Source organism: Oncorhynchus nerka, linkage group LG7 (genome assembly GCF_034236695.1).
Source record: "Oncorhynchus nerka isolate Pitt River linkage group LG7, Oner_Uvic_2.0, whole genome shotgun sequence".
In the NCBI taxonomy this organism is placed as follows: Eukaryota; Metazoa; Chordata; class Actinopteri; order Salmoniformes; family Salmonidae; genus Oncorhynchus; species Oncorhynchus nerka.
Window position 1 is genome coordinate 73,642,349 of NC_088402.1, and position 11,848 is coordinate 73,654,196.

Sequence of the window (11,848 nt, forward strand, 5' to 3'; positions counted from 1 at the left end):
GCTTTTGCTCTGACATGCACAGTCAACTGTGGGACCTTATATAGACAGGTGTGTGCCTTTCCAAATCATGTCCAATCAATTAAATTTACCACAGGTGGACTCCAATCAAGTTGTAGAAACATCTCAAGGATGCTCAATGGAAACAGGGTGCACCTGAGCTCAATTTCAAATCTCATATCAAAGGGTCTGAAAACGTATATAAATAAGGTATTTATTTCTGTTTTTTTACTTTAATATAATACATTTGTAAAAAATAAAAAATAAAAATAAAGTTTTCACTTTGTCATGATGGGGTATTGTGTATAGATTGATGAGAAAAACACAATTTAATACATTTTAGAATAAGGCTGTAACGTAACAAAATGTGGAAAAAGTCAAGGGGTCTGAATACTTTTCCGAACAGCACTGTACATACAGTACAAGTATGGACAGCATTAATTAAAGTACAGAATTGCATAGTATAGTAGTTTATTCATTCCGACAATATTCTTACAGATGTAGAAAATATTATTTAGTTCTATAAGATAATACAAAATCAATGAGTACTGACAATTGTAAATGCCTTGGTGTCCACACAAAAAGGTTGTTGGTGTCCAAAAAGGTTGTTGCATATTGTAAAAAGGTGAAGTGCCATGGGCTGAACTGAAAGAAGAAAAAATAGTTTTTCTAGCACAGAATTACTTACATAACTCCTTCTCTTTCAAAAAGGACATGCTACAGGCAGATAATAGACATGTATGTATCTCAAATAACTATACCCCCTATCATAATGGGTTCTAAAGTACTTCCCTCTATCAATTCATCCTGATGACTGAAAGCAGAATTCCAGAACACAGGCCTTGGATTCTCCATGTCCCTTGTAATCTTTATCAGCTGTCCAGTGGTGTCAAGGTGATACTGCTCCACCCCCTTACTCACAGTTGGAGTTGGGCTCTCCTGACCCACAACCGTTTACAGCGGAGGAATATCTATTATGCTGTAGCTTGGTCAGGGCCAAGGCGAGATGATCGGGCAAAGCAGAAGGACAAGGACTTGGAACTGCTACAGTCATAATTCCCATCCTGAGAGAGAGATGGATGGAGGGAGAGAAAGAGGGGGGAGGGAGAGACAGAGGAATAACATACATTAGCCAGTAAGTTGAATATGAGAGTGAGGCTCAGTACAGTGAGTACAGTATTTGTTTAGTTTTTGGATCCTTCTCAAACCCAAGCAAGCTAACTAGTATGTGTGGACAGACATGAGCCACTAGCCAGTAAGTTGAATATACGTGAGGTACAGTATGTGTTCAGTGTGTGGATCCTGTGTTGGGTAGGCCTACAGTACTCACCTCCCGTGTCAATTTACTCTCCAGGTTCAGGTCTCTTCTGAGAGCCTGGTTCTGACTGTGGGCCTGACTGGGGCAGTTATCCTCCTTCTGGCCGCGGCACGCTTCCTCTCTCTGCTTCATGAACCTCTGGTTCCCAATCCTGGCGACACTGTCGTTCCTGTGTACTGGTGCAGCAGGGCGTCGAGTGGTCACAACCTCCAAGGTTTTATGAGTTGGACTGCATTTCCCCTTCTGCCCCCCGCCCGGTGCTGTTGCTTGTGCTGGCTTGTCTGCTCGACCACTCATTTTGCGCAAGAACTCTGTGACTAGGCCGTACCGGTTGGCACCACCAGGTTTTCTGGTGGGTTTAGTGTTGTTCCCTCCACTGCTCAATTCACTGTTTATTGTGCTATGGTGAATAAGCCTTGGACCAGCTCTGGGATTGATGGGGCGGGCCCAGGTTGGCCCAGCAGGACCCCGATGGGAAAGGCTCCACAAAACACCCTCCCTGCCAGGAGTGGCAGAGGAGGAGGTGGAGGAGATGGAGGTGGTGGTGAAACCAGTTGTGGAGGAAGGGGAGATGGACGATGAAGATGAAGCAGAGGCAGAGTATCTGCGGTACATTTTTGGGGAGGTGGAGCCTGACTTGGACCTCTCGGTCCTCCCTGGGAGCCTCTCAAGGGAAGTCGAGATCTGTTGAGTGCGGGCAGAGAGGCGTAAAGGGTTGCCTCTCACTGCACTTACACTGTAGGGCCCATCCGTCTGTAGACCCACACTCACCATCTGTGGGTGCATCTGGGTCTGAGTCCCTGTGGTGGCCACGTCCACTGTCCATCCCCCACTCACAATCACCCTCCCCTTCCTCCTCTCCGGCGAACTGGAGTGAACTGCCTGTCGTAAGCTAGCTGTCATCTCTTTCATGTCGTCGCTCAAGTTAGCGGAGACCCTCAGACATAAGGGAGTGAGAGAGTTTTGGGACGTACTAAGCCTGGCAGAGATTACACTGGTAGTAGAATTTCTATCAGTGTTGGTAATGTGCCTCAGATGAGCTAGATGGACTCTCCGTGCAGACAGGGGACTGTAGTAGATGCGGAGGACAGTCTTCTCTGGGGCAGTGCAGCTACTGTCCAGTGTCAACTGGTCCAAGTTTAGATTAGGGAAGCTAGGGGGCATGATGGGGTGGTCCCAGGTCTTAAAGGGGTCTTCTCTGTCTAGCTGGGCAGCCTCTTGGCTGAGGTAACACCAGTTCTTCTTCTTGGAACCTAATATAGAGCGGTCTGGTTTGGTCTTATTTCTTGTCTGTGGGGAAATAAGAGTATCTTCATATTATGGTGAAAAGAGCACAGAAACCCAGGGGAAGCAGCCATGTAAAGAAATAAATCTGCTCTTCCCAATTCAAAGGCTCACTGGGCCTAGCAACACCACGGGCTAGTAGCTAGCTAGTCGTCTCGTATTTCTGTCTGTCTCCTATCAACAGCTGAAATATTTGCAATTGATCTTTTTTATTTAAATTGCTATTCTGTTTGCCAGAAAAATTATCTTCTTTACATTAAAATGTAATAATGGTAACCACAAACCTGTTTTAAGTTATTGTTCAACATGTGGAGGAAAACCACTTCCCTGTTTTGAAACAACGGGATGTGATGAAGAGACGTAGATGGACTATAAAAAAAGTGAATGTTTTACTCATTGTTTTTGGACAATGACACACCGACCACGAGCGAGTGAGTCATGAGTTCAGTGCGCTTTCTTTTCTATCCACACACACCCAGACTTCATTCCAACTTTCTCTCCCCCACACTATACCTTTCTCTCTCCCCTTTCTCTCTCTCTGGCTCTTTCTTTTTCTCTTTTTCTCTTCATTGCTCACTTTCTCCCTCTCACATAATCCCTCTCTGGGTCTGTCTGGGTGTTGTAATGCAGTGGATGCACATGTTAGTTCTGCTTTTATCAGTAGCCCCCACAAGAGCTTAGCCTAAATACCGTGGCACCGTTGATCTCATGATGTCTGTACTGTATGCAGGCAGGCCAGGGAGAACCCCTGCCAGATAGAAGACATCAGCTGGGCTTACTGCTGAATCACATCCAATCACATGCTCCCAAACACAACACAACACAGGACATATAAACATGGGAGCCTGGTGGCTGGAGGAAACAGAAAATAAAATACTTCCTTACCTCAGTTTTCTCACTCTGTATTCCTCTAGGATGGCCTGGCTGGTCTGGATACTCCTGTGCCTCAGTCTTACCAGTGCTGCACTCCATCTGAGTTATTAAAAGAAAGAGTGAGGTATTACAGTCTGTGATGATTTCTCAAAATCAGGATATCTGTCTGATCCACTTGCCTTAGAACATAATAGTGGTGTATCCCTCATTGTAAGGGATAATGATCTTAAGTATCAACTTATGTAATTGGACAGTGACTTCATAGGCTGAGCCCACAGCGGGACAGTGGCATTAGCTCACCTTGGAGACTAAGCCTTTCCAGTCTGATGCCCATGTGGCCTTCGCATCCTGTCCTGCCATGCTGTCCTCTGAGTCCTGCAGCTCTGTGCCCAAGTACTGCAGCAACCCGTGTAGTATAGACATAGTCGTAAGATCTCTGCTCTGTAAAAAAAAGATACAAGTTTAACATACTTGAAATCTTGGCTTTCATTGTTACTTACTAAAATAAAGTGATTTATGAACATTTCAGTTACAGTATGTTGCAATTCATGTTCCCCTACATTCCCTTTCCCTCATACCTCTTTGCCCTCCAGGCCAGATCTCTTCCCCACACCACGCTGGTGGAGGACCCAGAGCACCTTCAAAGTGAGCTTCATCATGGGGTCCCTGCAGCTGTCGAGGTGGTCTGACTGTGTTGCTCGTCTTACGCTCTCCTTCACCACTACTGTGTGCAGGCCTTCACCTGTTTCCTTCTTGGCTGAGACCTCTGTGTTGTTTTGTGTGTCCTGATCAGCCAGGGATGGGATTGCGGTGGGATCCCAATTTCCTTCAACCCTCAACTCTCCTCCTTGTGTCACCAATAACTCCACCCTCCCCATTAAGGCTAACAGCATTGCCTGCAGGAGCTCCAGAGTCTCATGAAGGTGTCCTTGCATGAGTGGGTCCAGAGCCAGAGGCTGGGCTTTACCCTGAGGGTAAGACTTTGCCCGAGAGATGTGGGGAGATAAGGGAGGGGAGCTGTGGCCATTCTTGGCCGGTGAGACAAAAAGCTGGATAGCTGAGGTTACAAGGCAGGCATGATCTCGCAAGACAAGGAGGGCCTCATGGTCTTTCACATTCAAGGTATGGGCAACACTGCCTCTGCGTGTATAACTCTGCTGGTTGTCCAGGGGCTCCCATTCCCCACCTACAGACCCCTTTCGAGGGATCTGACTGAGGGGACTCAACCTCTCCGTCTGAGGTTGGTCTCTACGCTGTATTTCCATCACCTCCTCCTGAAAACACTCAATCACACTCCTTCTCTGCTGTTCCCTCTTCTCCTGCTCAAACTGCATACACTCCCTCCTCAAGCTCTGTTCACAATCCTCTACATCCCTCACATAAAGCGGTGGTAGATCCCCATTGTCCCTGGCTCCCTTCTGTGTCTGCTCCTCTTTCTCTTCTCCTCCTCCTCCTAATACGCTCTCCCTCATGTCGCTCATCTCTGCCCGGAGGCCATGGTTCTCCACCTCCAGCTCTACAATACGGCGGCTCAGCAGCGTCGCTTCCTCCTCCACCAGCCGCAGGTGAACCTTGACCTCTGCCTCCCTGGTGTGGGGGGACTTGGCAGTACCACCCTCAGAGGAGTGGGCAGCAGCATCTACGTCTCCATAGGCCGAGCGGTACTTTGACAGAACCTCACGCATGCACTCACTTTCCGACACCATCTTGCTCAGCTTCTTGCACATGAGAGCTGATTCCTCCTTGGCAAAGTGAAGCTGGCACTTCAGATCAGCACTGTCATCCTGAGGAGTCAAATGTGATTAAAGATGACATAAATTTACTCTAATGAAGTCACTCATATGAAAATATAATATTAGACCTTTACCTGGGGAGACAGCGTCTTCTCAATCTTGCTGTTTGGTGATCTGACATTTTTCCTCTTCAGAGAACTCTGAGAAGTAAAGTAAAACAAATGTCAAAGAATTCTGATGATTCAACAGTATCATAAACGGCATAGTTACCACCCTATGAAAACATGACAGAGGAGGAGAGGATATAGATGTCATCCTAATAAACCAACTTTCTTTCAGCTTTCCTCCCCTGTCTCCTTCCTGTCTGTCACTCCTGTCTGTATCTTAGAATATTCTTAGAGATTCTTACATGATATCAATGTTTACACACAGCATTTAATGTCCAAGAGAAACAAACCAAGAGAGTCAAAGCACATGTGTACACAAATTAATTTGTTCCATTACAAACACACTGTTTGTCTATGTCTTATAACGTCCCAACATTAACATCCTGTATGAGTTGTGAATGTTTGCACTGCAGAGTATGAGAGGAATGTAGGTTGGTGTCACCGTGTCAGTCTCTGTCTTTCTCATGTCTCAAGCAGGTATCACTGGGGTTAAAGTACTCAAAATAATCATCTTACTGAGGTATTGCAGTGGGAATAGCCCCATCAAAACTAGGTCGGTAATAAATAGACCCCGAGGCAGTGAACAGTGGATGAGTCTGGTGTAAAAGAACAACAATAAACGGCACTGTGACAACCAATATATTACTATCACCACCCTTAAGGTCTCAGTCTCAAAGCAAGGCAGCAACCAAGACAGGCAAACTGCAGTAACAGTGGTGGTCGTTAAAATGTTAATCTTCCTTTACACTGATCTTGACTAGGTTCCCTGGTAATAGTCTACCCAGATTAGGTCATCTAAGTGGATTTCCAGGTCAGGATCAAAAGGAGTAGCAGCTGTCTCAGATGAGCAGACTAGGCTGAGCTGACGACAAAGCACCGAATCCTGGATTAAATTTAAACACAGGTAGCTGGACTGCACTGCACTGTCATTAAGAAAGACCTGCATGGGTGACTCCATGGCCACCAGTTGATGACATGGAATTCAGTGATAGTATGGCACTAAGCCAGTACCTAAGCCACAGCCTTATTGATGCTGTAATTCATCCTCCTGACCCAGATTTACCCATGCTTAATAGGACCAGAGGGGAGAGAGAGAGATAACTATTTACCTATTTTGGTCCTCTTTCTCTCTCTCTGTAGTCCCTAGTGAGAAAAATGTCAACTGTGTCCCCCAAGTTCAGCCTCCTTTACATCTAATCAAATGGCTACCCAGACTATTTGCATTGCCCCCCCCCCCCCCCTTATTTTACGCTGCTTCTACTCTCTGTTATTATCTATGCATAGTCACTTTAATAACTCTACCTACATGTACATATTACCTCAATTACCTCAACTAACCGGTGCCCCCGCACATTGACTCTGTACCGGTACCCCCTGTATATAGCCTCGCTATTGTTATTTTACTGCTGCTCTTTAATTATTTCTTACCTTCATTTTGTACTTTTCTTTTCTTCTTTAAACTGGGTTATTGGTTAAGGGATTGTAGGTAAGCATTTCAATGTAAGGTCTACCTACACCTGTTGTATTCAGCGCATGTGACAAATAAAATGTTATTTGATTTACATGCAGTACCACTCTACCTCACTCAGTGCCCACCGCCCAGCAGTCAGATACTAGCCATGCCCTGAGCCTTAGGCCCAGCAAAGTCCTAGGATCCAGTCAGGGTCATGTGTCACCTCACTTCAGAGTGACAGTAGGATGCATGGGGAGTAACTGGTTGATATGGGATAACTGAAGTGTATAGAGTACTACATGAAGGAATAGGACTCTTATACATGAAAGAATTCTGTAGTATGCTATAGTATAGATATTATAGTATTCACTGTAATGTTTTTGTGGACTTTACTGTAGTATTCACTGTAGTGAATAATGTAGTATTTACTGTACTATACTGTAACATTTACAGGTAACTATAGTATAAATACTGTAGTAAAAGAAAACTGTAGGATATACTAAAGTAATTCATGCATGTCGTTATGGACTGTAGTATACACTGTAGTGTTTTTGCAGAAATTACTGTGGTATTTACTATAGTTTTTTTGTTTTATTATCTTTGACATAAGAGTGCAGGTTTTCTCCTTGAGGAAACCCATTGGAGTAATACTAAAATGACACATTTTCAATAACCTGTAGGTGGGACTGGGGTCTGAATGGATAGTTCAGAGCTTCTGCTCTTTCCTATCATCTGTAGGGAACACAATATATGGTCTATACTTGGCCTGTAAGTTTCTCAATTATGGGTGGCACAAATTGGTCTTTGGTGAGGGAAATGGGCAGGGTATATGCTAATTAAACTAATACAGTTGGTGGTGGTGTGTAAAAGCAGTACTTCTCTGGCTTTCTCCATCTCGCCCTGTTGAACTTGCTTTGCCACCTCCAGCTCCTGTTGCCTCTCCCGAAGCGCATCGTTCTCCCGCTCCAGCCGGGAGTTCTTCTGTTGCACGGACTCCAACTCATTGTGCAGGCGGAGGGATACACTCTTTGCTACCTGTGAACAGAAGTCAACCACAACAAACTTTAAATACTATAAAACACTAACAGACAACTGTCTTTGTTGGAGGGAATTAGAGGTTGTTTTTGACATAATAGTGCATTAGATAACAATCATGTTGTGCCTTTGTCATAGAAAATTACAAGACAATTTTCCAGATATCAGCCTTCAAAACAACAACCCTGTGTTTTCTGCATTGTAATAAGATGAATGAAACATCCCTTGAGGAGCAACCTAAGGCAGGTCCAGATGATGCATGTGATTGTAAGGTGGTGTTCAGCACATTATTATATTGTGCTATTTACTCTCCAAGAGAAACTATACTGTATCTGTATTTTTACATCTTTTGGCAGTAATACAAAAAGACAGATCTCCGTGTTAGAATGTGAAGAGGGGAAGAGGGGGTGAGGGGGAAGCAAAAAGTACCAGATTCTCTGCCATGCTACTGGTGGGCATTCTATCACCACACACAGCTGAGCAAAGAAACTGAGCATTGCAGCCTCTAACAGAGGAATCAGCCAACATGCCAGTAAACTTTCCACAGTGATCTACCCACTCACCCCTTGAGGCTGGTCGGTCGGAGTAATTGTATTTGTCATAATGTCTCTTTAATGTCTTTAATTGGGCAGTTCACAGCAAGTGGCAACCACAAAAATGCCACTCCACCACAACAAAACCCAAACAAAAGCACACGCACTCACAGATACATTAAACAGACATACTTCACATTTCTTGAAGCACATCTGACAGGATGTAACAGTAAGCTGAGCCATAAAACATTGTTAAATACTGTAAAGTTAAGTGTGCACTTAAAAAACTGAGTCATATGATGTGAGCAGTGTAGTTTATGTAAAATACCCTGAACTCATGAAACAGTAGATTGGAATGTACAGCCATTCAAAGGGATTTTTTCAGGGTTTGGTACATTGACTGGAATCATAATGAATCACTCGACCCTGTTGATAACACTATGCAACAGAGCAAGAGAAGGAAGGATTACAGTACAGTCCCTACAGGACAAAGATGCCTGAAAATGAAAAGTTGCTTTGAGTGAGCACTCCACACACATAAACACGCAGACCCCTCACCTTGACGTCATGCTCCAGGGAGCGGACCAGTTCCCCTTCCACCTGGCCAGTCTGGGCCACCCTGAGGCTGCGGCGCTCGGCCTTGTGGAGGCGGTACTGCAGGATGCGACACAACTTGTTGGCCTGCTCCAGCTGCAGCCGCAGCTCCTGAAGCTGACACACCTCATCCTCCAGGAACAGATCCCGCATCTCCAGCATCTCACAGCGCATCTCCTCCATCTCATCCTGGACAGGACAACCAACAATCATCATCATCAACTGCATCATCATGTGTGTGTGTGCGTGTGCGTGTGTGTGTGTACTATGTAGGGGAGGAATGGGACCAAAAATCGACTCTGGCATTTCTAACACATGGCCCATTTTTTTTTGAGGGCCCAATTAATTAGCCAGATAATTATAATTTTGCCCACTGTGAGTGATGACTTTTGATGGTCCTTGTGCGTGCTGCGGCTCCTGTAGTCGCATGCTAGTAATTAAGGTTGACATGGCCAATTACAAAAAGTATCTAAGCTGCTCTGCTAAGGAATGTCTGTCTGTCTAACCTTGACAACAACTGATGTCATGTGCGTGCCTGCGTTCTGGTTTCAATCCTTCAGTATTCATCTATATTTAAATCAGTCGATATTCAACGTATTTTCTTTATGATAAGAGGGACCAAGCCCCTAGAGGCAATGTGTGAAGTAATTTTAAAAAAAAAACATTTTACGCGTAATGACATGTACATTTAATGAATTATCTTACTTTCAAATACTGATTTTCCGATCTCAAATCGTCGTTTTCTCTGACAAGATCCTCGTGCGTCTCGTCCACGAGCTCCCGGGTCGGTTCTGAATTCACCATGGACGCTCCACTGACATTCAGCGAGGGAAGGAAAGCAAGAACGGACCCTCCGCATCCAGGATAATGGTTTCCATCCCAGACAGAATGCATAATAGAATTTTCCTGTGATAGGCCTAGCCGTTTGAATGCGCTGCCTCCAGTGCTCATATCGCGTACACTGATTTGTGCATTCCCACTCAACCTGTCTCTATTTGCCTCTCTTTCTCCGCCACTTGGTCCTGCCTCGCAGCTTGGAGACGGAGTGTCCGCAGAAAGTTGGTTTCCCTCCGATGCAGTCAGAAATCCCTCCGTCCAGTCAGAAATGTCAAAACTTCTGTCCGAGTAGGATAGCTTCCCCGACACACAACCTGAATCATTGTTCAAATCCTCCGAAGCATTGCTAGCTTCATATCGTTTTCTCGGAGTGCTTAGATTTTTTGGGCACTCCGTAACGGATGGTGCGCCCCTTCCTGTGCGCTTCCCTTTCTCCAGTTGAATCTCTTTCCCTTTGCCCATGATGCGCCGGACAGTCCCTGTTGACCTGGATGAGTCTGGGGCATGTTTGAGCGGCGCATTCGATGGGGTTCTCTTTTTCTTCATGCTGACACCCTGTTGTGCCTTGGGCTGTCTTTCTCCCCTGTGCGCCTGTCTTGGCACCGGACTGTCAACATCTCTGCTGTTCATTTCTTTTCCGTTTTTCTTAATATATAGCCTAGTGCATAAAATGAAGAATTGCCCTTAATTAATTCATACAGTCTATTATTCTTTGTTGAGTCCAACAAAATAAACGGAATGAGTTATAACAGACTTTCCACGGCTATTTTCTGTAGAAGCGAATGACAGAAGGAAGGAGAGACCAGCGCACTTCAGTTCATCCTTCGGCCAGTCGGTCAAGTGTGTGCTGTCACATTGCTTGATTTAAACCTGACCAGAAATGTAAGCATACCCCGCCCATCTTTTACGCGCGCACTGTGGCAAATTATGGGGTTCGCCAATGAAATTGCCACATGATGCATTCTGCACTGAGCATAACACAACATCATAGGCTACGGTCTATTGGTCATATGTTAATACCATGGGCGCAACTTTGGTTTTAGAAGTGGAGGGACATGTTTTTTTATTTTATGTATCAAGTCGTTGCCTCGTTTTGTATCACATTCCAATGATAAAACTGTGGGGATAAAAAGTACATTTCAGAATGTGAAGGGGACATGTCCCCCCGCCCCCAGTGAAAGTTGCACCCCGGTTCATACTGTTTATTTTATTTAACCTTTATTTAACAAGGCAAGTCAGTTAAGAACAAATTCTTATTTACAATGACGGCCTACCAAAAGGAAAAAATGCCTCCTGCGGGGACAGGGGTCAAAATAAATTAAAATATAGGACAAAACACACATCAGGACAAGAAAGTCATGGAGTAATAGCCTAATTAATTATGAGGCTACCCACTGGACACACACTTGTTGAATCAACGTATGTTGATGTTGAACCAACATGGAATAGACGTTGAATTGCTATAAAGGCGGTTCCAGTTATTCCTCAATTTCATTCCAAAATAGAATATAATGGAATGTTATATTGAAATCCCAATTTTCATTTATTCTATTGCTGTGATGGGCTACATTTTGTCATGCAAACATCTTGTTTTTTCTAGACAAATTTATGGGAAAATGAAACAGCCCATCCAATGGGTGTACTCAATTCAGTTCTGGGCGGCTGAGGTTCCGGGTGGCCCCAGTGCGTCCGGTGCGCCCATGTTCTTTTTTGATAAATGACTCCCTCAAGTGGCCAGAAAATAGAAATTACAACTCTTGCAACGCTGCCACTGAGACTATCAGATGTGATGTATCATAGCACCCGTTATTTTGGTCGTCACTAGTTACCACATCCACAAAGTCGTAATTATGTACAATTTCTCTTCTTAAACTCTGATTTTAAACCCAACCTTAGCCACACTGCTAACGTTATTCCAAACCCTAACCTTAAATTAAAACCAAAAAGCACATTTTTGATTTCATTAAAGTTTACGATATAGACAATGTTGACTTTGTGGCTGTGGTAACTAGTGACAACTCGTT

The 11,848-nt window shown here is 44.5% G+C and overlaps 1 protein-coding gene across 1 annotated transcript; it reads right to left on the reverse strand.

Moving 5' to 3' along the window:
- Positions 1–296: 296 nt before the first annotated feature.
- On the reverse strand, positions 297–9,791 carry LOC115132633 (microtubule cross-linking factor 2-like). The gene is made up of 9 exons (XM_065021089.1): positions 9,693–9,791; positions 8,952–9,176; positions 7,702–7,860; positions 5,340–5,405; positions 4,051–5,256; positions 3,773–3,913; positions 3,485–3,571; positions 1,328–2,605; positions 297–1,061 (listed from the first exon to the last, which is right to left on the reverse strand). The coding sequence occupies exons 1-9, from the start codon at positions 9,789–9,791 to the stop codon at positions 972–974; spliced, it is 3,351 nt and encodes a 1,116-aa protein (XP_064877161.1). The 3' UTR covers positions 297–971.
- Between the last annotated feature and the right edge of the window lie 2,057 nt (positions 9,792–11,848).

Excerpts from the sequence above, each read along its gene's own strand:
- LOC115132633 (XM_065021089.1), bottom strand. The coding sequence starts at position 9,791 with ATGGTGAATTCAGAACCGACCCGGGAGCTCGTGGACGAGACGCACGAG. Across the intron at positions 9,177-9,692 it reads CGGAAAATCAGTATTTGAAA|GATGAGATGGAGGAGATGCG; the intron begins GTAAGATAATTC and ends TGTCCTGTCCAG. Across the intron at positions 3,914-4,050 it reads CTGGCCTGGAGGGCAAAGAG|AGCAGAGATCTTACGACTAT; the intron begins GTATGAGGGAAA and ends TTTTTTTTACAG.